This window comes from Myotis lucifugus, unplaced genomic scaffold (genome assembly GCF_000147115.1).
Source record: "Myotis lucifugus unplaced genomic scaffold, Myoluc2.0 scaffold_4, whole genome shotgun sequence".
Classification (NCBI taxonomy): domain Eukaryota; kingdom Metazoa; phylum Chordata; class Mammalia; order Chiroptera; family Vespertilionidae; genus Myotis; species Myotis lucifugus.
Window position 1 is genome coordinate 8,176,316 of NW_005871052.1, and position 24,754 is coordinate 8,201,069.

The window sequence follows — 24,754 nt, forward strand, 5'->3', positions numbered from 1 at the left end:
GGGGGGGGGGGGGGGGGGGGGCGGGGGGGGGCATCTGTACTTCATGGGTCAAATGTATAAGCTTGCTTACTTTGCTTTTTTCAATAAAGGTACCTACTTTAATTACTTAATAAGTTAGCTTTTCACAATATAATCAAGATCTCATATAAACTCATTTATATAAGAAGCCAATATTTTATAAGCAACTGGTTCTAGTAAAGTCCAAAGTAAAATTTGTATACATATGCAAATGAGCACTAGCCAAAATGAATGCTGTTTAAAAGTAAATTTAAGCTTAAAAAAAGAAATTTAAAAACCTCTTCAACTACTATTTACAAAGTAAACTAAAAGTTATTATTTAAGCATTAAATCTCATCATTAATGAGACACCATAATTAAAAAGAAAGTTACTTTTACTTGAGATGTATGCATTAGAGTATTGGTCAGTATGTCTCTCTTCTACCTGTTTTTCCAGAAGGCAACCAAGTTGTTTGTTCTGTTTGAAAGGAAGTAAAAGTCTTTAATGTAGTGATTTATGACAAGCCCAGAGGAAAAGTAGATTCTAGCAATGTTTACCCAATTAGAAGAGGAACTCCCTAAAAGGGGCTTAAGGATTGCTCCAGAAAAGGTATAGAAAGAAACGCCCTTGAAAAATCTAGGAACCATAATTGAACACCAATGTATTCGGTCTCAAAAGATAAAATAAAAAAGAATTGCAGTAAGACCCTGAATGACTTCCAGAAATTATTAGGGGGCATTAATTGGTTAAGACTTACCTAAAAGTCTCTATGGTAGAAATGACAAATTTATTCAATATACTTAGGGAATCCTGAGGGAGCTTTTATTAAGTATATACAGGGACCTATGGAATCGTTTTCTGATTCCGTGGCTTGCCTCACTTGAGCAGTGAGACAGAAAATACAACATGAAACAGCAGTTTGCCACCATCTAGAAAATCTAGATGCCAAAAGGTTTGGGGCCAACTAGTAAATTCTATCTTCCCTAAACCAAGGACACTTAAAAGTAAATTATTTGCATTTTGCCTCCCTAAACAGAGGGTAAATAGCTTATGTCAATGTACTCAAGAAGACTGATAAGGAGAAATCCAATTAGTATCATTTACTGCCCACACCCAAGGACAAATGAAGTTAGAAAATAAACCTTATTTCAGACTGATTTGAATTGGTAAATTGAAATAAGTGAAGATTTGGGGGAACTTAGTTGTCACCTACTAAAAAAAAAACCCCAAAAAACAAAACAAAACAAAAAACAAATTACTACAGTTTTTATATTACACCCCTATTATTATACCAAAAAAATACTAGGCAGGAACCTATTACTGGAGCATTAGCTATTTTTATTGATGGCTCCTCTAATGGCAAAGCTGCTTATCATACAGAAATTCAGACCAAGTCATCCAGACTAGTCACACTTCTGTACAAAGGATTGAATTAGAAGCTATCAAGGCTACATTGCAGGATCTCCAGGAGCCTCTCAGTGTTATTTCTGATTTTGCCTACGCTGCTGGCCTGGTAAATAGAATTGAGACTGCTCAATTAAAATGGCTCAGTGACCAAAGTCTATTTTTACTATTTAAACAAGTACAGCAAATTGTACAGCAAAGATAATATCCCTTTTATATTACTCATATAAGGGCTCATACCACCCTGCCTGGTCCTTTAACAAAAGGAAATGCATATGTTGATCAATTAGTCACTTTGTTACAACAAGCCACAGAATCTCATCGGCTTTTACATCAGCCTACCAAAATGTTATCTAAACAATTCTCAGTTGACAGCAGGCTAAAAAATTATCAAGGAATGTCTGCCTCAAGGGCCTAATACAGGAATTAACCCTTGAGGATTGAAAAGAAACCATATCTGGCAAATAGATGTAACACATTATAGTCCTTTTGGATGCCTTAGGGCATTACATGTCTCTCTAGATACCTTTTCAAAAGTCCTTTGGACTACTGCATCTACAGGGGAAACAGCAAAACAGGTCATTAATCATTGCCTAGTTGCTTTTGCCATCATGGGAATTCCAAAAATTATTAAAACTGATAATGCACCTGCATACACAAGCTATCATTTCCAGCAGTTTTGTACAAAATGGAAAATTCAATACATTTTGGGAATACCATACAATTCTCAAGGACAGGCAATTATAGAATGCCAACATCAGCAGCTAAAATCCCAACTTGAAAAACAAAAAGGGGGAATAGTGATGCTGGAGAAATCTCCTGTAAGTAGACTACACCAAGCTTTAATTACTTTAAATTTTTTCACTTATAATGCTAATGGTGTAATAATGAGCCAAAAGAAAAAAAAAAAAGGCTTGATCAAATGGAAGGATCCGGAGTCTGGTTTATGGAAAGGTCCCAACCTTTTATTAACCTTTGGTCGAGTATATGCTTGTGTATTTTCAGGAAACCCCTCCAAGCTCATGTGTATTCCTGCAAGGAACATCGAACTCCAACATAGAGTCATGGAAGGAAATGACCAAATTAATGAGAACCTTGCACCTGGAGCTTCAACCTGTACCTGCAGCCACAGACATATGACTATCCCAGCCCCAAATAGCAGAAGCCCCAAGCAAACTTACATACTAATCTCTTAAATGCCTGACAACAATTTAAAAAGGACATGAAAGAATTCAGTCTTTTTCATTGGATCTCCCTACATTTTCCTCTTAGCATAACCACTATTGTTGTCTCATTCTTGGTCTTATATATTTATTTATAGTCTGGAAATGCAGAATGAAGAGTCTTTAAAAAACTTGAACCCTACAGACAGCATATACTTTTGAAGATTTACTAAGAAAACAAAAAGGGGGAAATGCTGGAGGCTAAAGCAAACAGCAATTAACATAAAGTGCAACAGAGACATTGGGAAACCAATGGACTTTGATATTCAGCAGGGCTGAATAGCAGCACAAGACTGCCCTGCTGTGATTGCAATGGCTCGAGGCAATTTTCTGACCTGGTAATCCTTACATTGTTTACCAAACTTTACTGTATGCATTACTAAAGGCAAACTGTGTATTCAAAGTAAATAAAAGCAGATAGGACCCAGTCTCAGTGTGCCTCTTCAAAAGTGCCTCTTCAAGAAAAAGGTTTCTACCTGGCCCCCCATGCCTTCCAAAATTCATATTTCTTGTATAGCATTTTCATTTGTGCATTGGCACCTCCTGTAGATCCTGAACCCTGCCGTGCAGGTTGCGGCACTTATGCAACAGTACATATGGCAGACACTTCTTGTTTTTCCAATATTTATTTCCCCTTTCATCCATAGTAATAGATTTTAAAACAGAATGTGGTTGCTTATATAAAGACTATGTTTCCTATCCTTCTTAGCAACTAGGGTGACCACGTGCCCAAGTTCTGGTATATGTGCAAATTTCCTCTCATGCACTTAAATGATAGAACATGAGTTATCTTTCCCTACTTGGTGGTAGAGAGCTATCTCAGACCATATGGATGAGAATGACACTTTAGGAATTGCAGAGCAAACAGGATCCTGATTACTGACCAGGATGGTTATGTATTATCTTGTTTAAGTTTTTGTTGTTTTTATTTTATTGATCTTCATATATTTAAGCATATTTAAGAAATTATATTTACTTTGTTATATTAATATTGTTAATTTTTATTGAGGCATAATTGACATACAATATTATATGAGTTTCACATGTACATAGTGATTTGATATTTGTATACACTGTAAAATGATCAACACATTGTCCAGTTGGTATTATTTTGAGTCTCTAAAACAACAGCTAAACCTATAACTTTACTAATATGGAAGATTTACATCCAAGTTCTGACTACTTTCTAATGTACTTTACAATACCTTGGATCAGTCACTTCCTCACTCTAAACCTCAGTTTTGCCCCCCCCCCCATCTTTAAAATGAAGAGGATAATGGGGTGGGATTAGATGATCCTCTACTTTGAACTATCTGGGTGACCCCAAGTGGGTTATTTATTTTCTCTTGACCCCTTCCTCCTAGATTTTTATTTGGAGCTATTTTTCCCTTTGGGGATGGTGGGCTACTTCTTGTAGGCTGTGCTGCTATGCTGCTTTTCTATTTACTCTACTAGAGTATGTGCAGGTTAAAAGGAGAAACCTTAGTTATTCCTTAATCATGTATCCCATAGCCGTAATGCAGGGCTATGTATCCCTGTCTGTATGGGTGCTTAAATCAGACTAATGATCTGATCCTTTTAGGAACAAAAAGTGGTCTCCATATTTATTTTAAAGTTGTCAGAGGATAGTGTAGGGAGCCAATGCAGAGACTGCAGACATATGCCCCCGCCCCCAACCTCACCCCATGCCTGCAGATCAACAATTTCTTTGGACACAAATGGACATGAGAGGCAAGTGTGCACTGCAATAAGAGGAGAAAACAAAGCTTCATCAGGCCACTCTGTAAGGACATGGGGAAAGATATCATGTCTGGTGGCTAGCCCTTTACCTTATTTAGTTCCCTATCTGCCATGAGCAGAGATATTATTTTGTCCTAAAAAAACTATGAATTGAGTTTAACTAACAAGATGATATCACTAAGGCATTAGTTGGAAACATAGTAAAAAACAACAACACAACAAAACAACAAGAGAGCCCACTGCATGGGAGAACGTATTTGCCAATGTTATCTCCGATAAGGGTTTAATCTCCAACATCTACAGGGAACTCATACAACTTAACAAAAGGAAGATAAACAATCCAATCAAAAAATGAGCAAAGGACCTAAATAGACACTTTTCAAAAGCGGACATTCAGAAAGCCAAGAGACATATGAAAACATGCTCAAAGTCACTAATCTTCTGAGAGATGCAAATCAAAACAACAAAGAGGTACCATCTCACACCTGTCAGAATGGCTATCATCAACAAATCAATAAATGACAAGTACTGGCGAGGATGCGGAGAAAAAGGTACCCTCTTGCACTGCTGGTGGGAATGCAGACTGGTGCAGCCACTGTGGAAGACAGTATGGAGTTTCCTCAAAAAGTTAAAAATGGCTCTAACCGGTTTGGCTCAGTGGATAGAGTACCGGTCTGCGGACACAAGGGTCCCAGGTTCGATTCTGGTCAAGGGCATGTACCTTTGTTGCAGGCATATCCCCAGTAGGGAGTGTGCAGGAGGCAGCTGATCGATGTTTCTCTCGCATTGATGTTTCTAACTCTCTATCCCTCTCCCTTCCTCTCTGTAAAAATTCAATAAAATACATTTTTAAAAAAGTTAAAAATGGAACTCCCATTTGACCCAATAATCCCACTTCTAGGACTATATCCCAAGAAACCAGAAACACCAATCAGAAAGGATATATGCACCCCTATGTTCATAGCAGCACAATTTACAATAGCTAAGATTTGGAAATAGCCTAAATGCCCATCAGCAGATGAATGGATTAGAAAACTGTGGTACATCTACACCAGGGGTCCTCAAACTTTTTAAACAGGGGGCCAGTTCACTGTCCATCAGACCGTTGGAGGGCCGGGCTATAGTTTAAAAAAAAACTATGAACAAATTCCTATGCACACTGCACATATCTTATTTTGAAGTAAAAAAAACAAAAAGGGAACAAATACAATATTTGTATTTGCATGTGGCCCGCGGGCCATAGTTTGAGGACCCCTGATCTACACAATGGAATACTATGCTGCTGTAAAAAAGAAGGAATTCTTACCATTTGCAACAGCATGGATGGAACTGGAGAGCATTATGCTAAGTGAAATAAGCCAGGCAATGAAAGAAAAATACCACATGATCTCACTCATTTATGGTTAATAAAGAACATTATAAACTGATGAACAAAAATAGATACAGAAGGCAGAGCAGCATTGAACAGACTGTCAAACTACAGTGGGAAGGCTGGGGAGAGTTGGGGAGGGAGGAACGAGATCAACCGAAGGATTTGTATGTATGCATATAAGCATAACCAATGGATGCAAGATACTGCGGGGTAGGGGAGGCCAGGGGAAGGTCAATGGGGAAAAAAAAGGAAACATATGTACTACTTTTTGTAATACTTTAAGCAATAAAATAAAATTAAAAAAAACAACAACAAGAAAACATTTAAAAAAAACAAAAACAGGCAACATGTTTTTGTTTGAGAAAGCACAAACTACACAGCTTTTGACCAGAGAACCCCTAGGACAGATGGAAGGTGTTACCAGGTTTTTGTTGCTGTCTTTCCTTCCTCTTCAGATACCTTATTGATGAAATTCTGAGTCAAGGAATAGGTTTGCAGTATGCAAATTAGCTGCCATCTTTGTTGGCGGTTAATTTGCATATCGTGCTGATTAGCCAATGGGAGGCACAGCGAAGGTACGGTCAATTACCATGTTTGTCTATTATTAGATAGGATGATTAAACAGGATCATAAGAACTAAGTGAATTGCTAAGTTCACATGTCCAATAAGAGCTTGATGCAGAGAATATGGGTTTGAGAATAGGTACTAAGGCTAAACTTCCCTTCATAATGTGCTCACTTGACTGAAAAGGTGACAAGTGATCAACCTAAATTGAGAGACTAACAGAGGTGGCAAAAAGGTACCACGTGCTTACCTCCATGTCCAAACTGAAAATTATCTAACCATGGCAATTGTGGTAGTGATGGGGATAGTGGTGGTAGCTGTTTTTAGTTTTTTAAATTAGCCTGCTTTTTTTGGTGGCCCAGAGAAATCTAGGAAACATTCATAGTAAGCAAGGATGGGCAAGTAACAGATAATCTATGGTTTATATAAAACAAAAAAGCTGAATAAGAACCTAGGAAGCTTCCCTCCCTCCCACAACCTCTGTTTCTTTGCAAAGCTTTGTTGTTGAGAAAGAAAAGATGGGGAGGCATAATCCTAGAGCTACATAAGGACACATCTGGCTTCTCTTTCTGCTCTGTGATGAAATAAGACTAAAAATATAAAGGACCATTCTATTCAAGAATGGCTCTTATTTCTCATGAACTTCCCTTCTCCTTACCAGAAGCCCAATATGTAGGTGAAAGGTAATGTAGGCTACTCATAATAGCAGGAAGGTCTCCTGCTGAAAGACAATGCAGAGACAGAGAGAGGTTTGGGGGAAGAGATAAACTAGATAACTCATATTGGCTTTCAAGCCATTAGATAAAATTAGAGTAAGGACATTATCAGGCAGACAGTGGTGGCTGTGCTCAGAATGTATGATTTGATCATTTTGTTCCACTTTCAAGGGAAATCAGCAGCAGTGGATCTAGGATAAGAAATAATACAATAGAAAGAATATGGGCTTTTGAGCCAGACAACCTGTGTCCCAATTCCAGTTCATCAAGTTACCAAGCAAGTTACATTTCATGTACAGAAACAGTTACCAAGATGGAGTTTGGGCTCTCCCCACCACAAATGACATTTTCTCAATAAGAACAGACCAATTTTAAGGGTCTCTGGTAACAGAAAATGACAGGAAATGAATTTGTCAGAGCTCTGAAAATTCTATCAGCATAGAGGGTTAATCAACAAACATCTTGTGACCAAAAGCACCTTCAAAACCCTTATCCCTTCATAGCTGAGGTAGTTCCTATTGTATTCCTGCTTTGATTTTTTTCTATCACAATAGACACAGGAACCTGGAATTGTTACATGGATTCCAAATCCCAAAAACTCACCATTGACAATCAGTTGTATGGTGAGGTTTTTGTAGAGTCCATGCTTGCTGTTGCTCAGAGCAAAAGTGTAGTTCCCCGCATGCTTTACGTTCACTTCCAGGATTGTGAGTTTGTACTTGACAGGATCAAGTTGAATGGTATGGTTTACTAGGAGTGGTTTTCCATCCTTGAACCTGTGAGGCATGGGGAAGGAATGGTTAGTACAGTGACAGCTTCTAGGACATACAGCTTTCTACCCCAGTGACATTTTGATTATGCTTCATCTCATCAGGATCAGCAAAGAGAGGTTAAGCAGTAGAATCCTCTCTATAAAATTCTCAGGCTGGAGCACCTTTGTACAGCCACACTGGTATTAAAAAATTAAATCTGTCTTTTCCTTTTTCCTTAATAATAAAAACTTTTGGAAAGTGGCCTCACCCATGCTTCCACTTCCTCACTTTCCATTCATTCCTTAACACTTGAAACTCAGAGTTTTCTCTCTGATATTCAAAACCATATTCTCCAGGTTTACCAGCAATGCCCTGCTTATCAAAGCCAGTGGCCTTCTCTCAGCATTCATAAACTTCAGATCTTCGAGCTCTGGGACACTATTCTAATCATTGTTTCTCTCTCTTCTTCACTGACTCTTCTTCCATTTCCTTCCCCCTTAATTATGTTTCCTACAGAGCAAGAACTTAAAAAAAAAATATTTCAGCAAACTGCTGGATAAGAAATTTAGGAGTTGCTAATGATCTGAATATGTTGTGTAAATATCAGTAATAACTTAATAAAGGCTTAAACCCCCCAATATAAATGTTCCCCTGGATTTTGCCTTTGGGTTCTTTTATCTGGATGCACTCTGCCTGGGTGCATTTATCCACTCCCAGTTGATGACTCCCCAGCTGACAGCTTCAACATGTAGTTCCAGACCCATATTTCAAATGTTAATTGACTATCTCTAAATAAGCTCATCCTGGTGTTCCTTTCCTGCTCCATTCACACTACATTTTCATCCTGATGAAACCCAGACTGGTAATAGCAGCACCAGTTTCACATTCCACCAAACTTAAAAATTGTGAAAGAATTATAATTTTGGGTTTTGATTCAGACATCTAATTGGACACTGAATCCTGAAGATTCTGCCTCTGCAATGTTTTCCAAATCTATCTCTTATATCTCATTGCCTTCAGATTATGCAGGGCATATAATGTCTCACAACTATTGCTATAACCCTATAAGCTGGTAGCTATTTCTCTAGTCTTTCTCCATTCCAAACCATTTGACACACATAAGGCCATGTTAATATTCCTAAAGCTTAGCATCAAATTTATCACTCCCAACTCCAGTCTTTGATGATTCTCTACTGTCTACTTTAATAAGCAATAGAGATTTAAAAAAACAATAATTTATCATTTACTCCTTAGAACAATTCTATAATAATAGAATATCACCACACAAATTTTACAGATAAAGAAACTGAAACTTAGAGAGTTTAAGTAACTTGCTTGGTAACTCGATGAACTGGAATTAGAACACAGGTTGTCTGGCTCAAAAGCCCATATTCTTTCTATTGTATTATTTCTTACCCTTAAAGTATCTCTATTAGACTGGGTAAGATTACCTTCAAGACTCCTTCCAAATCTGAGATTATGGAATTCTGCATGGCCTTGGTACCTTCCCAGTCTTATTTCCTCCTCTCTTTTCAGAGTAGAAAACTCATTTTTCCAAATACATGAAAGATCAATAAAAGAAAATGGAAACAAGCAAAGAAACCTATAGAGGAGAAGATAAAGCACTAGTTTCTAGGGCTGTCAGTGCCCTGAAAGTAGGATTGGGGTTAGAGTATATTTCTGAGTCCTCACTACCTAGCCCAGGGTCTGCTGCAAGACTGACCCCCAGTGAGGATGTATTGAAGGAACAGGTGTTAAGGGTGGGAATTAAGAGACTCTGGGAAACAGGAAACACCCAGGATAAAAGGCCCTACTTACCAGGTTACATTGGGGTGAGGGAAAGCATCCACTCTTACTCCCATTTTGAGCATACTTTGTCCAGCTGTCACCTCATAAATGCGGCTTCTCTTGTAGCTCACATTGAGGAATGGTTTTTCTGGAAGTAGAACAGGATGGAGTCAGAAGAAGAAGTTTTAACTGAGTCCCAATTTTGTTCACACTTCCCATTAGCAATCACATCCTTCCCAGCCCCAGAAGGATCAATCTTGATTATCATAAGCTGGTGTTTCTCAGTGTGGATTGGAGGGAGGCACTGTTGGAATTTTTAAAGGGATAATTCTTTTTTTTTCATTTTTCTTTTTTTAAAATCTTCACCCGAGGATATATTCATTGATTTTTTTAATTCTTTTTTTTGTTGTTGACAGTATTACAGATGTTTCCCATTTCCTCCCTTTCTGCTCCCTTCTACCCAATCCCTGTACCACACCAGGCTGTCCTCATACTATTATCTGTGTCCATGAGATATGCATATCCTATATAATAAAGAGCTAATATGCAAATGGTCATCACACCTTCATGCTGTCACACCCTAATGGTTCAGACACTCAACACTGGGGAGAGAGGAATGGGGACCAGCAAGGCACAAATGAGCTCATGAGAGAAGAATAGGGACCAGCCAGGCTGCAGCCAGGGAGAGGGACAAGCCACCTGCCCCATTGTCCAGGGTGCCAGCAGCTGCTTCTGCACCTGGGGTCTGGGAGAGGGACAAGCCACCCACCCAGCAATCCCAGGCGCCTATGGCTATGGTCCCGGGAAAGCTGCCCACCCACAGTTCCCTATGGCTACAGCCAGTCTGGGCAAAGCCAGCCCGGGTTCTGGGTGCTTGCAGCTAGCCAGAGGGAGGGAAGCCCGGGTCCCAGGTGCCTGCGACTAGCTGGAGGAGGGAATCCTGGGTTCCAGGTGTGGGGTGAGGCAGAGGCAGTTAGGGGAGAACAGGCAAGCAGAGGAGCGGTTATCGGCAATCAGGTAGGCAAGCAGAGGTGGTTAGGGGCGATCAGGCAGGCAGGCAGAGGGGTGGGGGTGATCGGGCAGGCAGGCAGGTGAGCCATTAGGAGCCAGTGGTCCAGGATTGCGAGAGGCAGTCAGACATCCCCCGAGAGGTCCCGGGTTTGAGTGGGTGCAGGTCAGGCTGAGGGAACGCCCCACCATGCACGAATTTCATGCACTGGGCCTCTAGTATGCATATATATCATTTGGTTAATCTCTTCCTGTATTCTCCCATTTCCACCCTCCTCACCTCCCCACTAAGATCTGTTATTCTGTTCTATGCATCCATACCTCAGGACTTATTTTGTTCATTAGATTCCACATATAAGTAAGATCATATTATATTTGTCTTTCTCTGAATGGCTTATTTCACTTAGCATAGTAGTCTCCAGGTCCCTCCATGCTGTCTCAAAGGGTGAGAGAACCTTCATTTTTACAGCTGCACAGTATTCCATTGTGTAAATGTATCACATCTTTTGTATCCATTCATCTATTGATGGTCAATTGAACTGTTTCCAGATTTTACCTATTTAAATAATGCTGCTATGAACATAGGGATGCATTATTTTTAATTTAAATTCTTTATTGCTTAAAGTACTACATAAGTCTCCTTTTTCCCCCATTGACCTCTCCCAGCCGTTCCCACCCCCAGCACATGCCCTCACCCCCCTACTGTCTGTGTCCATGGGTTATGCTAATATGCATGCATATAAGTCATTTGGTTGATCTCTTACACCCCCGCCCCCCGCCTTCCCTCTGAGGTTAGATGGTCTGTTCGATGCTTCTATGTCTCTGGATCTATTTTTCTTCATCAGTTTATGTTGTTCATTGTATTCCACAAATGAGTAAGATCATGTGATATTTATCTTTCTCTGACTGGCTTATTTCACTTAGCATAATGCTCTCCAGTCCATCCATGCTGTTGCAACTGGTAGGAGTTCCTTCTTTTTTATAGCAGCATAGTATTCCATTGTGTAGATGTACCACTGTTTTTTAATCCACACATCTGCTGATGGGCACTTAGGCTGTTTCCAAATCTTAGCTATTATAAATTGTGCTGCTATGAACATAGGGGTTACATATATCCTTTCTATTGGTGTTTCTGATTTCTTGGGATATATTCCTAGAAGTGGGATTACTAGGTCAAATGGGAGTTCCATTTTTAATTTTTTGAGGAAACTCCATACTGTTCTCCACATTGGCTGACCCAGTCTACATTCCCACCAGCAGTGCAGGAGGGTTCCTTTTTCTCCACATCCTTGCCAGCACTTGTCATTTGTTGATTTGTTGATGGTAGCCATTCTGACAGGTGTGAGATGGTACCTCATTGTCATTTTGATTTGCATCTCTCAGATGCATATATTCTTTATGATTGATGTTTTGGGCTTCTTTGGATATATTCCCAGAAGTGGGATCACTGGGTCAAATGTAAGTTATATATATATATTTTTTAGAAGAATCAGGTTTTATTTAGTGATATGAACATTAAGAATATGCCTACATCGCTGAAATATTCACAAGGGACATGATCATTCACACTCATACACACGGAGGAATAAAAAAATGCTCCTTTAGTCATCCAAACTGCTGTCAGGGACAGCAAAGTGCTTGCTTATTCCACTGGGGGGCTTTAGTCTTCATGAATGTTGAATATTTTAGCTACTTCATTTAGATCTTCATGTTGCTCACTGTCCTTAATGATCTTCCTTGCTATCAGCATTCGGTTGAAGATGTTCCACAGCACAATCCCCACCACCACTTTGTCCCTGAGGTAGAAGATAACACCTTTCCCATAGTCCTCCCCTTCAACAGGGACCTGGAGGACCCCAGGGTTGCTTGAAAGAACAGGGATTTCTGTGGCCTCTGACTCTGTCTCACTCTCTGATCGAATACCAGTCCCTGACTGCTCTGTGGCAGATTTCGGGTTATCTTGTGCAGATGCTTTTGCAAAGACACCAACCATGGGCAAACTACTATCCACAAGACCAATAGCTTCATAGCCAACATCAGGGCCCAAATCGCTCCAGAACATTGACTGATGCCAGTATGGCTTAGCAGCTCCAGTCATATTTTCTCCAGCCAATCTTCCACTCACAATAGCATGATCATGGTGCTCTACCCTCCTCCTACCCAATTTTATATCGTAGAAGCATGCAGCATCTCCTGCCACCCAGAAGTTAGAGTGTGCTTGGAGCTCTGCTTGGAGCTCTGCATTTACCCGGAAGCCACCAAAATCTGAGTCTATTTCTAGTCCACCAGTCTTAGCCAACTCAACATTGGGCTCTAAGCCCACAGCTGCCACTATGTGGTCAGTTTCTACCTTCGGCCATCTTTCAGCTTGATGAGTAACCTGCCACCGCTGACTCCAACTGATTGCACAATGGCATTGGGCAGCACCTTCACCCTCTCTCGTCTGACTTTTTCCATGGTCCAATTGCTGAGGTATTCAGTGAGGACCTTTCCCATATTTCCTTTCTCAGGGAAGAGCTGAATCAGTTCGGTGCCTGAGGCTTGAGCTTTTCTGCCAAGAGCACAGGCCAATTTTCTACCAAGGAAGCCCCCACCGATAATCGTGATCAACTTGACTTCCTGGGAAATCTTCTCTAAGGTTCTAAAATCTCCAATCTTTCTGAAAAGTGTTGTTCTACTCTTCACCTCTGCTCCAGCCCTATCAATGGCAGACAGAGTTCTTGGAGTGCCTCCTGTTGCAATCAAGCACTTTTCATAGGTTATTTGAGAGCCATCATTAAGTTTCACCATGTTGCCTCTCACATCTAGATGTACTACCTTCTTCCCAGTGAGGACAGCCACACCACCATTCTCAATGTGAGGCAGGTCCTGAGCAGAGACATAGAAAGAAGGTGGCTGGAAATATATGCTTCTCTCTTTTCCATTCCACTGCCTGAATCGCAATGTCTTTGTGACATTTGGATCATCTGAAAACCACAGTTCTTTTGAAAGAGGAGGTTGCATGTATGGCAGCTCAGGATCTTCAGATACAATCAGTACCCTGGCCCCAGGATCCCGAGCCCTGATGGATCTGGCTGCAGCGAAAACAGCAGTGCCTCCACCAATGAGCAGGAATGGAACATGACTTGGTACCCTGACTTGAGCAACTGGCTCTCCTTCTGGAGCAGATAATACGGCCCTCTTCTGTTTCTCTTCTGGTATCAGCCCTAATCCTGAAATTCTTTCATTATATCTTTTTTGGTCACTTTTTATAAGCTTGTAGGCATAATAAACTCCTGCCCCAGTGACTGTTGCTCCTACAATTAAGAAGTATACTAGTCTGCTGCCATCTTTCCCAGAAGCACCTGCGGACGCTAGTGATCTAGAAGGGGATCCTAGGTGGTGACACTGCACAACTGGAAGCTGGTTCCTTTGCCTCGGGCCTCGGATGCACACAGTCCGCACCAAGGGCGCCAGCTTCTGCTTCAAAGCACCCGCTGCCAGGCTTCCACACAGGTACATTTCGGCAGCCGCTACTCTGGACCTCCTCCTTCCTTTCTTCTCATGTACTGACAGGTCAAACACCCTGGGCCCCGGCCCACTCCCCGCCCCCCCCGCTTCGCTTCACGAACACTGTAAGTTATATTTTAATTTTTTGAGCAAACTCCATACTGTTTTCCATAATGGCTGCACCAGTCTGCATTCCCACCAGCAGTGTACTAGGGTCCTCTTTCCTCTACATCCTTGCCAGTGCTTGTTATCTGTTGATTTATTGATGGTAGCCATTCTGGCAGGTGTGTGGTGATACCTCATTATAGTTTTAATTTGCATCTCTCTGATGTTTAGTGAAGTTGGGCATTTTTTCATATGGCTATGTTCTCTTTGGAGAGGTGCTTATTCACATGATCTCACTTATGGGTGTTTGGGTTTAAATTTGGGTCATAAAATATCTACAGTATAAAATTGAATTTATTTGCCAGATGTGTTTCATATGACTTGATATTTGTTTTGTATATTGTTTTTGTCTGAGTTCTGTCTCATTATCAAAAAAAGGATTGAAACTTTTAAGAGTTTAGGAATTAAGTTAAGATTTAAAAAGTTATATAATTCTAGTGAATTTTCAATCTAAATCTAGTTAGAAAAGAGGATTAATTCTACATTTTCAACCGAGTGTGATAAGCAAGTTATCTTTTATATCTGATAAAAGGCTTAAGCGCCACCATCTTGGGCCACATGGCACATGATGTTCCTGGGGGCCGCCACCTTGAAACAGCAAAGGCCCGCCCCTCCCTTTGAATTAGCCAATTGCAAAAGAAATGTTTGCTTACTGAGGCAGAATGGAATTTCAGAGGTGGAATTAAAGGCGGAGTTTTGGGCCCCGGGGATGGGGCCGCATGCATGCCTCATGGATTTATTTACTATGTTTTTTCAATGAGATTGCATGAAGAAACTCTGCCAAATGAATTAAAAAATTAATTAATAGCAATGTTCTATTTAAATGCATATGCCTTGAATGTCATGAAAGTTAAGTGTATGCACAGACCCACAAAGTCACTTTTCTAATTTCTTGACTCACATGTAACAGCGATTTGCAACTATCTAAAAGGTATAAATGCCAAGGGGTTTGAAGTCATCTAGAAAACCCTGTCTTCCTTAAACTAAGGACAATTAAAAGTTAATGATCTATATTTTCTCTCCCTAAACAAAGGTTAAATAGCTTATGTCAACATACTCAAAGGGACTGGTAGCAGAAATCCAATTAATGTTATTTACTGTCCACAAAGACAAGTAAAATTAAAATATAAACCTCATTTCAAATTAATTTAAATTGGCTAATTGAAATAAATAAATGTTCAAGAAAACTTAATTGTACTGTACAGGAAACTATTCCTGAAGTATTAACTAAAATTCTTATTGATGGTTCAAAAATTGCTTAACATGTTATGTATCCAAAGCAGTCATATTTCTATACAAGAAATTAAATCTAAAGTTATCAAGACTGCATTAAAATTTTCTTCAAAAGCCTCTTTATATTATTTTAATACAAAATTGGGGCATAGTAGAATAATCTCATGTAAGAATATTACATTAAGCCTAAATTATTTTAAAATTGTTACTTTACAATTGATTTTCACTTGTAATGCTGGTGAATGTGCACTGGTGTCAAAGTGGGCCAAAAGGAAAATGCTCTGGTTAAATGAAAGAATCTCAAATCTAAATTATAGGAAATTCCCTCTTAACATTTGGTCGAGGATATGCTTATATATTTCCAGAAAATTTCTCTAAGCCCGTGTGGATTCCTGCAAGAAATAGTAACTTCAACATGGATCCGAGAGAAGAACTGGCCAGGTTAAAGAGGAGTCTGCACCTGGAGCCGTGCCTTACAGCTGCAGGTAATCAACTGCCCCGGCCGTGAATAGCAGTGGTCCCAAGCAACTCACTGAAGATAAGAAGTGGGAGGAGGATGAAGTGGACAGCAAAGAGCCCAGAAGTAACCTGGAGCCCAGGAACACCTGAGAACATCCTTCTTGCCATGCTAGCAGTAATCAGCTGTACGGTAATGCTACCAGGGGCAAATGGGGAAGTATTTTGGACTTATGTTCCTGACCCACCATGGGTAAGACCCCTTACGTGGGCTGATTGTCCACCTAATATAGTCACCAATGATACCCCAAACCTTGGTCATCCAGGAGGACCACAGGTGGGGCAAGGAAATATATGGGCAAAGTATAATTTTACAGAGGTGTTGCCACCAAGCTTCCCTTTTGTATGACACTAAATCAAACCACTGCTTTCTTGTGTGTAAAATTAAAGAGAGGTTTTTGGCCAGCTTGGACCCCAAAGGATGGGGAAGAAAAAGCACAAATACATTTATTATCTCTACTTGCTCCGGGGAGAGGTGCAGAAAATATAAGTGTGCTAAGACACCCCCCAACTAAGCCATTATGTAAAAAGTCTTATGAATGGTACCCCACTGAGGAAGAAATTAATTGGCAAGACTGTTATAGTAATTATCCTACCACCAGCAAACTTAATAACAATTTTTTCTTTGTGGACTGGAGCCCTTATGGGTCTTTATATAGTAACAATCGCACCCTAAAATGGAAAGGTAACTCATCCTATCTATATGTTGAAGCAAATCACTCCATCTCATGGCATGGAGGAGGATTTGTTGGGTCTCAATTGCAACATGACAATCAGCCCCTACAAAGTATGCAGTGGAAATTAGCTGCTGCACTTGCACCTATTAAATGGTATAGTTTTAATTATAACTCAAATAATTCCATTTTTGCTTTACAAGCAACTTTCAATAAGACAGTGCTTGCTACTGCCTGTGTGTTTGATCCATTTGTACTCCTCTCAGGCCCCATCCAGATGCACCTTAATGTTACGAGCCATCTGGATGAGGTGTCATGCACAGGTTGCACTTTATCCCATTGTATTAATTCTACATTTCAAAAGAAGTTCCTCATGATTTTAAAACAACCATCTTTTGCTTGGATTCCCACCAACTTAACTGAGCCTTGGGAATCTCATCAAACCTACCAACTGTTGCATGATCTAGTAAAAATCTTAAAAAGACAAAAAGGATTTCTTGGAATGTTAATTGCAGAAATCTTTGCCCTAGTAATGTTACTTACTTCTGTGGGCATTGCTGCTTCATCAATGGTACAAACTGTTCAAACCTCTCAGTTTGTACAACAAGTCAAGGAAAATGTAACTAAGACCCTGTCTATACAAAAAAGAATTGACAGCCAGTTTGAGATAGAATTATCGGCACTAAAGTCTATAGTCTTGTGGATGGGTGATAAAATCCACGGCTTAGAGCAAAGAATATCTTTGCAAGTGTCATTATAATTTCTCCCAGATTTGTGTTACCCCCGTTCCCTATAATAGTACCCTGTACCCTTGGGAATCAATAAAAAATCACCTTCTTGGTGCTTGGGGGAAAGGTAACACAACCCTTGATATTTTAGAATTACAACAGCATATTGTACAATTATCCCAGGCAAACTTACAAACCAATTCCCTTAATGCCTGGCAGCAATTTAAAGAGGACTTGACAGAGTTTAACCCCTTTCACTGATATCATTGCATTTACCTCTCAGCATAACCACTATTGTTTGTCTCATTCTTGTTCTCATATGTTTACTTCTAGTCTGCAGATGTGGAATGAAGAGTCTTAAAAGGACTCAAACCCTTCAGGCAGCTTTCACTTATCAAGATTTATTAAGGAAAAGTAACAGGGAAGAGTGCCTAGCACATAATTAATCATTGCCTTTATGGTACTAGGACCTCCCCTAGAGCTAAGAACAGACAATGGATCCACGTACGCTAATCCTGTTTTCAGTACTTTTGTCAACAATATCAAATTTGTCATAAAACTAGTATCCCTTATAATTCTCAAGCAATAATGAAGTAAACCAATCATACTATTAAAATGCAATTATTAAAACAGAAAGGGGGAGACAGATGTTATTGTCACCTCAAATATAAACTCAGTCATGATCTTTATATTTTAAAATTTTTTGCTTTATGTTTTAAATTTTTTGAATTGCGATGCAGAGGGTTGTACAGCAGCCAGAAGGCATCAGGCCTCCTGTACAATAGCCTCCTCCAAGTTAACCTGATTGAAGAAAGCAAAAACCAGACAAAAGTTTTATCAGATTCAATAATAATGTGGGGAAGAGGTTGTGTTTTGTATCTTTCCAGAAGGAACAGCTCAGCCAATCTGGATGCCAGAGCATTACGTGCATCACTATGATGGACCCAGAGAAGCTGCTTGTCCCATCGTTCAAGGGACTGAAAGTTGCCCTGATGACAGCGATGCAGAAGAGGAAAACGAAAACTACGTAAAAGACTGAGGTGTCAACATAGGGTCAGCTGAAGAAGTTAATGACTAAAGCCAGCGGAGGTGGAAGTTACAGCCTCAACCATGTTCCTGGATATGCTAGCATTGGTTAGCTGCCAGTCTTCTATAAGACCTTGCACAGCTAAGTCTAAGGACTCTGAGTAAATATACACCAGCAGCAAAAGAAACTTTCAGTTAGTAGCTAAAAATGTTAACATAGCTATAGTTTGATTTCTCTCTTATTGTTGTGTTTGCATTGATATTTTTTTAATTAGTTTTATTTAGTCAAAGTTTTGTTTTTGATATTAAGTTTTATTTTTAACTTTAGTTGCTTAAATATAAAAATCGGGGGAGATATGGAGGGCTGCTGGCTAGCACATTCCGGCGTTTTTTAGATATTGTCAACTGAACTCAGGGCGCAGGCAGAGCCATGCCCTGGGGGCGGTCCTAGTCAAGAGGCTAGGACGCCACTCAGTCTGACTTTCCTGCCCAGGTGCTAAGGGGGGTGGGTCCTATTATGTTGCCAGGAACTCAAGGCCCAGCCAGGTGTGATGTAACTTCCTGTTACTTTGAGTATAAATAAACTTCCCACCGTGTGGGAGGGGCTCTGTTCATCTATCAGAGGGCAGATGCCACACCCAGGCCCAGCTTTCCCTCTATGTCTGTCTCAGTCTTGTTTTATTCATTTTTCCTTAAACCTCGTCATGTTCTACACAAGAATTCATCAACCCCCATGTTCTCTCTCTCTGCGCTGGCCACGGGAAGAGAGACCCCTCCCCCCCCATAGTAGGTTAAGCTGAAGTTCATTTAATTATTTTCACTAGGAAATCTATGGTCACATTGATATCAGAAAAACAAGCCAGAAGCAACCTCAAACATTATATTATAATGATGCAAAAAATGATGATGATGATAGATGAGAAAAAAAATGAGGTGCAACAAGTTATCCAAGATCACACAAAAAAATTGGCAAAAAAGAGAGAAGATTCAAGAACCTAGTCTTTACATGGACCAAAATACTAATGAGCTACTTCACCTTAAGTTCCTAAAACATACATCTGTAACTAGCCAACAGGATGTAAAATTATGTAAGTTAAATCACAATGCTCTCTAGCATACAATCCCCATGCCAGAGTGAAAGAACAGAGAAGGGGCTGCCTGACATTTGCTAGCTTTTCTGATTTAAACACCAAAGCATTTGGTCTATAAAATTTAGAGACTATAATACTGGAAAAAATGAAGATATATCTGAGTGATTTCTTATATATAGTGGGAAAAGAGTAGGCAGGCCAGTTTTCAGGGAAGAGTCAGGAGTTAAAGTATTACGTACTGTACACTATGATGGTGATGTTGGCTTGCAGGGCAGTATTGTTTTCTTCCCTGCAAATGTACAAACCATTGTCTTCCATAGTTACATTCCAAATGGTCAAGTTACTATAACTCTTGTACACAGGGGATCCTTGGTACAATTTTCTTTTAATTTCACAACACCTGGGTGTTGTCTTGGACTGTGGGGTGAGAAAAAAAAAAGAGAATAATTTCACTTGAGATTATTGTGCACTCCTAGGTACCTAACTTGTCACAGCTCAACAGAAAGCCAAAGAAAATCCCTATGGCAACATGACACTTTTCCTGCACTTCTATTACATTACATATGTAACTAATGAACCATGATGTGGTGAAAAATGAAATGCAAGTCCCTTACAAGAGTGGCTTCCTTAAATGCAGAAGCTGCTTATAATTCAACTTTGTTGATTTTCTTAGCACTTTGCCTAGTTCTTGACCCAAAGTAGGAAATGAGTGAAAATGGCAAAGAGAGAGGATGTGGATGGATTTGTGAAGAGTTAGAGCAGGGATACTGTCCTTACATCTTGCCGATTGAATACCCAGTTCAGTTTGATTCGTCCATTGAATGTGGTCTCTGCAACACATTGCAGGAAAAGGGTATCTCCTATGAGAAGTTTCTGGTGGTTGTATCTGATGGAGATATTTTCTCTCTTGGTTTCTGGAAAATATATCAGATGGCATAATACTGACAAAGAAGGCAGGAGACAAAAATCTGGATTATGGAGTACTTGTTAGAATTCTCAATTTCTCATTCCTTTTCTTATATGGAAATGTAGACTCAAAACCAAACCAGAAGATTCCATGATTCAGAAACTGCTGGATAAGATTTTATATAAATTATATCAAGAGGCTTGGTGGTGGTGTCAAAGCTTATCTTTCTAGTTCTTGAGGTTTTTCAATGAAAAGAATTCTGCAATCCTGCTTAGGAAATCATATACACAGTTTAATAAACTCTCCATCAGAAAGTTTTTCTTCCTACTGATCTAAAGCCATTAAGCCCCTCTGTGGCTAATTCTGCTACATTTCTGAATTCTCTGAGCAAAGGGTCTTCCCTGGATTAGAAACCTGTTTTCACTTCTATACAAGAGCAGCATTGATATAAAGTTCCAAGATGTCATTGCTTAGCCACGATATGTACCATCATTTCATAGTTTTGCAAGGATAAACTTATAAAAGCTAAGTATCTATTGCTAGACACTGATAAACCATTGATTTTATGGATCTATTGAGCAGGCAACTGAAAACAGTAACAGAACTTAGTCTGGGCTTTTTCTACTGAGATACATACAGTTCTTAAAATAAAAGCTTAGAATCATTAGTTATTAAATAATATGGAAGAGATTATAGCTGAAGTAAGGTTTATACAAATAGAAAGTGATTACCAGGAGCAGCAGGATCCCATTTCCTAACCTAAAAATGTAAGATCACATACCCAGACGCTGTGGGAGATAGAATGACTTGTGTGTCTTCCCATTAACTTCGGCAACACACTGGAGCATGGTGCTGTAGAAGTGGTAAGAGGGTCGGGTCACAATGAAGCCTTTCCTGGGATTCCAGTTTTGGCTTCCATAGGAAAATGTGGCAGAGTGTAACTATGGGGCAAAAAAGGAGGACATAGGAACACATACATGTAAAGTTCTGGCCAGTCATCAGTATCATACCCAAACTATCTGCTCTGAAGCCACAGAGAGGAGTGGCCTGCCCACCCCCTCACCCACCCAAGTTTCCTCAGAACTGAGTCTGTGCTGCTTAACCTTTGTTTTCTTCTCAGAGATTAGCACAGTGATGGGCTCAGAGTAGATACTCAATAAATAATAATTATAGTAATAAACACTTACCAAACACTATGTGCTAGGCACTGTATTAGCTCATTTAATCTTTATAACAACTCTATGAGATAGGTATTAATGTTACTCTCATTTTAAAGATGAAGTTCATAGGGGACACCTTGCTAAACTGATTGCTTAATATTGGATTGAATATTAAGGCTTATATCTCTTCTACTGGATATATTTAGAGCCAAAAAGGCTATGCTAAGATTCATTGGGCCTTCTTTTTAAGATATGTGAGAGAATCGCAGCTGTCAGGTTCCATATTTTCTCATGAGGGCCCCTGATATTTACTTACATTCTGTTACTGTAGGTGGCTCTTCCTACCTCAAGTAAGGAAGGACATATGAAAAAAGACTTTAAGGAACTTAATGGCCCACATGAAGTCCATTTGTAGCTTGTACTTTCATTCATTTAATCAAACATTTAATATTTAGTAGTATCTATTCTGTGCTAGGCAATAAGGATCCAGCTGCAAACAGCACAAACTGAGTGCTTACTCTCAGCTAGTGTGTTTCTAAACAGATCTGGATTACTAAATCTTCTTTTGATTGATATAAAAGTAATACATACCAATTGTGAACATTTTTTTTAAATACTGGAGAAAATAAATAAAAAATAATAATGATGACCTATAACCCAGAAATAGCCACTAGGAATAATAAAATATATTTACTTACAGTCTTTTTTCTATGTATGTATATATTGTTACATAGCTGTACTTATAAAGTATATACAATTTATCCTGTTTTTTTCCTATTTTACATTATATAATTAGCATGTTCTCATATTATTAAAAACTCTTCATAAACAATTTTAATGACCGTATAATATTGGTATTCTAATATTTATTTAACCATTCTTTTATTGTTAGATATTTATGTTGTAATAATTTTTGTTTTATTTAAAACAATGTGACAATGAATATCTTTACGTTTCGATCTTTGCTTATTCACTGGACAATATCCTTAGATGAACAACTACTGGATCAAAGTGTACAGACATTTTCCAAGCACTTCATATATTTTGCCAAAGTCCATCACAGCAGAATATACTAATTTATATCCACTGGTATATGAGAATGGACCCTATATTTTAAGGAGGATCTTTACAAATTGAAGCATGGTCAGAGGAAGATGATAAAAACTATGAAGGTTCTGGAAGCCTTGTGATATAAGGAATCGTTTAAGAACAGGACATTTTTAGTGGGACAAAAGAAACACTTGAGGATGGAAAGTGGTAGGTGGAGTTAGTGATTGGTTGAGGATGGAGTGGCTCTTTCCTAGTATTTGAAGAACTCTTACTTGGGAACTTTTGTGTATAACAGAGGGTATAATGGGGACCAATAAGTGGAAATGACAGTGATGCATATTTTGGCTCAATCAGATGGTGACTTCTCTGTCACTGAAAGTATTGAAACAATAGCTGAATGACTATTTGTCCAGGGTGCTATAAAATAATTTTTGTGGAAAATTAGACTGTAAGGTCTCTTATAACACTGAGGTTCTATCTCTTTTTGACCCACAGTTCAGTTATCTTATTCTTATCCAACAAGAACTACTCAGAGACTTATTATTTTTTCTTTTTTAAAAAAATATTTTTATTGATTTCAGAGAGGAAGGGAGAGGGAGAGAGAGAGATAGAAACATTCATGATAAGAGAGAATCATTGATCGGTTGCCTCCCGCATGCCCCCAACTGGGGACCGAGTCCACAACTCAGGCATGTGTCCTTGACCAGAATTGAACCTGGGACCTTTCAGTCCTCAGGCCGACGTTCTATCTACTGAGCCAAACTGGCTAGGACTATTTGTTTCTCTTTTTAACTTTTAATTTTATTGTTGTTGACACTATTACAGATGTCCCCATTTTCTCCTCCCCTTGCCCAACTCCATCCAGCCTCTGTTCCCCTTCCCTATGGCCATCATCACACTGTTGTCTGTGTCCATGGGTTATACACATATGTTCTTTGGCTAATCTCTTCACCTTCTTTCATCCAGTTCCCCCAAACACTGCCACCTGACAGCTGTCAGTCTCTTCCATGTATCCATGCCTCTGTTTCTATTTTGCTCATAAGTTTATTTTTTTCATTAGATTCCACATATAAGTGAGATCATATGGTATTTATCTTTCTCTGACTGGCTTATTTCACTTAGCATAATCATCTCCAAGTTTTTAATATCAGGACAAGGTCATCACATATTGTCTAATAACACAAAACCTAGGGTTGAAAGTTTGTCAAATTTCTTTTTAGTTTCATGTTTTGTTTTGTTTTACTTCTTAAGTATTAACTATTGAATTAAAACATTTAAAATAATTTTTCAAATATCAGTTTTCACCAGAATATTTGTTGGGACTCTTTGAGAAGCCCTTTAACCACTAGTAATTTCACCATAACCTAAATGTACCTAACTACCAGATGTCCCCAGGGAATCTGACAATTAAAAAACAATAGAATAAAATAAAGAAAACACAAGTAACATATGGGATAAATTACAATAATCAAGGAGAGTCAAAACACCTTGAGTTTTTGCATGCTTATGCAGAAATTCAGTGTTGCAGAAATTCAAAGTAATGGTAAGATACTAAAATATTGAACTATCTGATTGCAGAGTTGAAATACTCTGTGTCTTAATACTTTTTCCATTTGAATGACTAAAGCCTCAGTCCTAAGAAAGCAACTCGTTCATTTAATTAACCCTATAGATTAATGGCTCTCAATGAAGACTTAGGGAAGGGTTTGGCTCCCCAGGGGATATTTGGTAATGTTTGGAAACATTTTTGGTTGACAAAACTTGCGGGGGGAGGGTGCTACTGGCATCTAGTAGGTAGAGGCCAGGGATGCTGTTAAGCATCCTATAATGCACAAGATAGCCCCAACCCTACAACAAAGAAGTATCTGACACCACATGTCAATAGTTTAAAAAAACCAACCTGCTATAAGATTTCACCTCCAAAATCTCTGTTATGCCCTTCCTCTTCCCTTCCATTCTAAATTAGATTTTCCTTATCTATATTAGACACTTCATTATCCATATTAGACACAATTGCTCAAAATAAGAACCCTTCCTTATTTTTGTCTCTACCCCTTCCTACAAACCATCCCTGACATCCCTCTCACACTAAACAAGCATGTCCTTTAACTATGTAGTTTGTGTGAGAGCTGCCATTTTCATATAAATC

The 24,754-nt window shown here is 39.2% G+C and overlaps 1 protein-coding gene and 1 pseudogene across 1 annotated transcript in view; both read right to left on the reverse strand.

The window, feature by feature from the left end:
- The window catches only part of LOC102422327 (vascular endothelial growth factor receptor kdr-like), a 353,529-nt gene that overhangs the window by 180,947 nt on the left and 147,828 nt on the right, over nucleotides 1–24,754 (reverse strand). Inside the window, exons 6-10 of the mRNA XM_014465282.2 lie at nucleotides 21,177–21,336; nucleotides 20,266–20,402; nucleotides 19,728–19,905; nucleotides 9,589–9,706; nucleotides 7,622–7,794 (exon numbers count right to left, since the gene is read on the reverse strand). Of these exons, the coding sequence (XP_014320768.1) occupies nucleotides 7,622–7,794; nucleotides 9,589–9,706; nucleotides 19,728–19,905; nucleotides 20,266–20,402; nucleotides 21,177–21,336 (766 nt within the window). The remainder of the gene's footprint in view (nucleotides 1–7,621; nucleotides 7,795–9,588; nucleotides 9,707–19,727; nucleotides 19,906–20,265; nucleotides 20,403–21,176; nucleotides 21,337–24,754) is intronic.
- On the reverse strand, nucleotides 12,049–14,067 carry LOC102421718 (annotated as a pseudogene).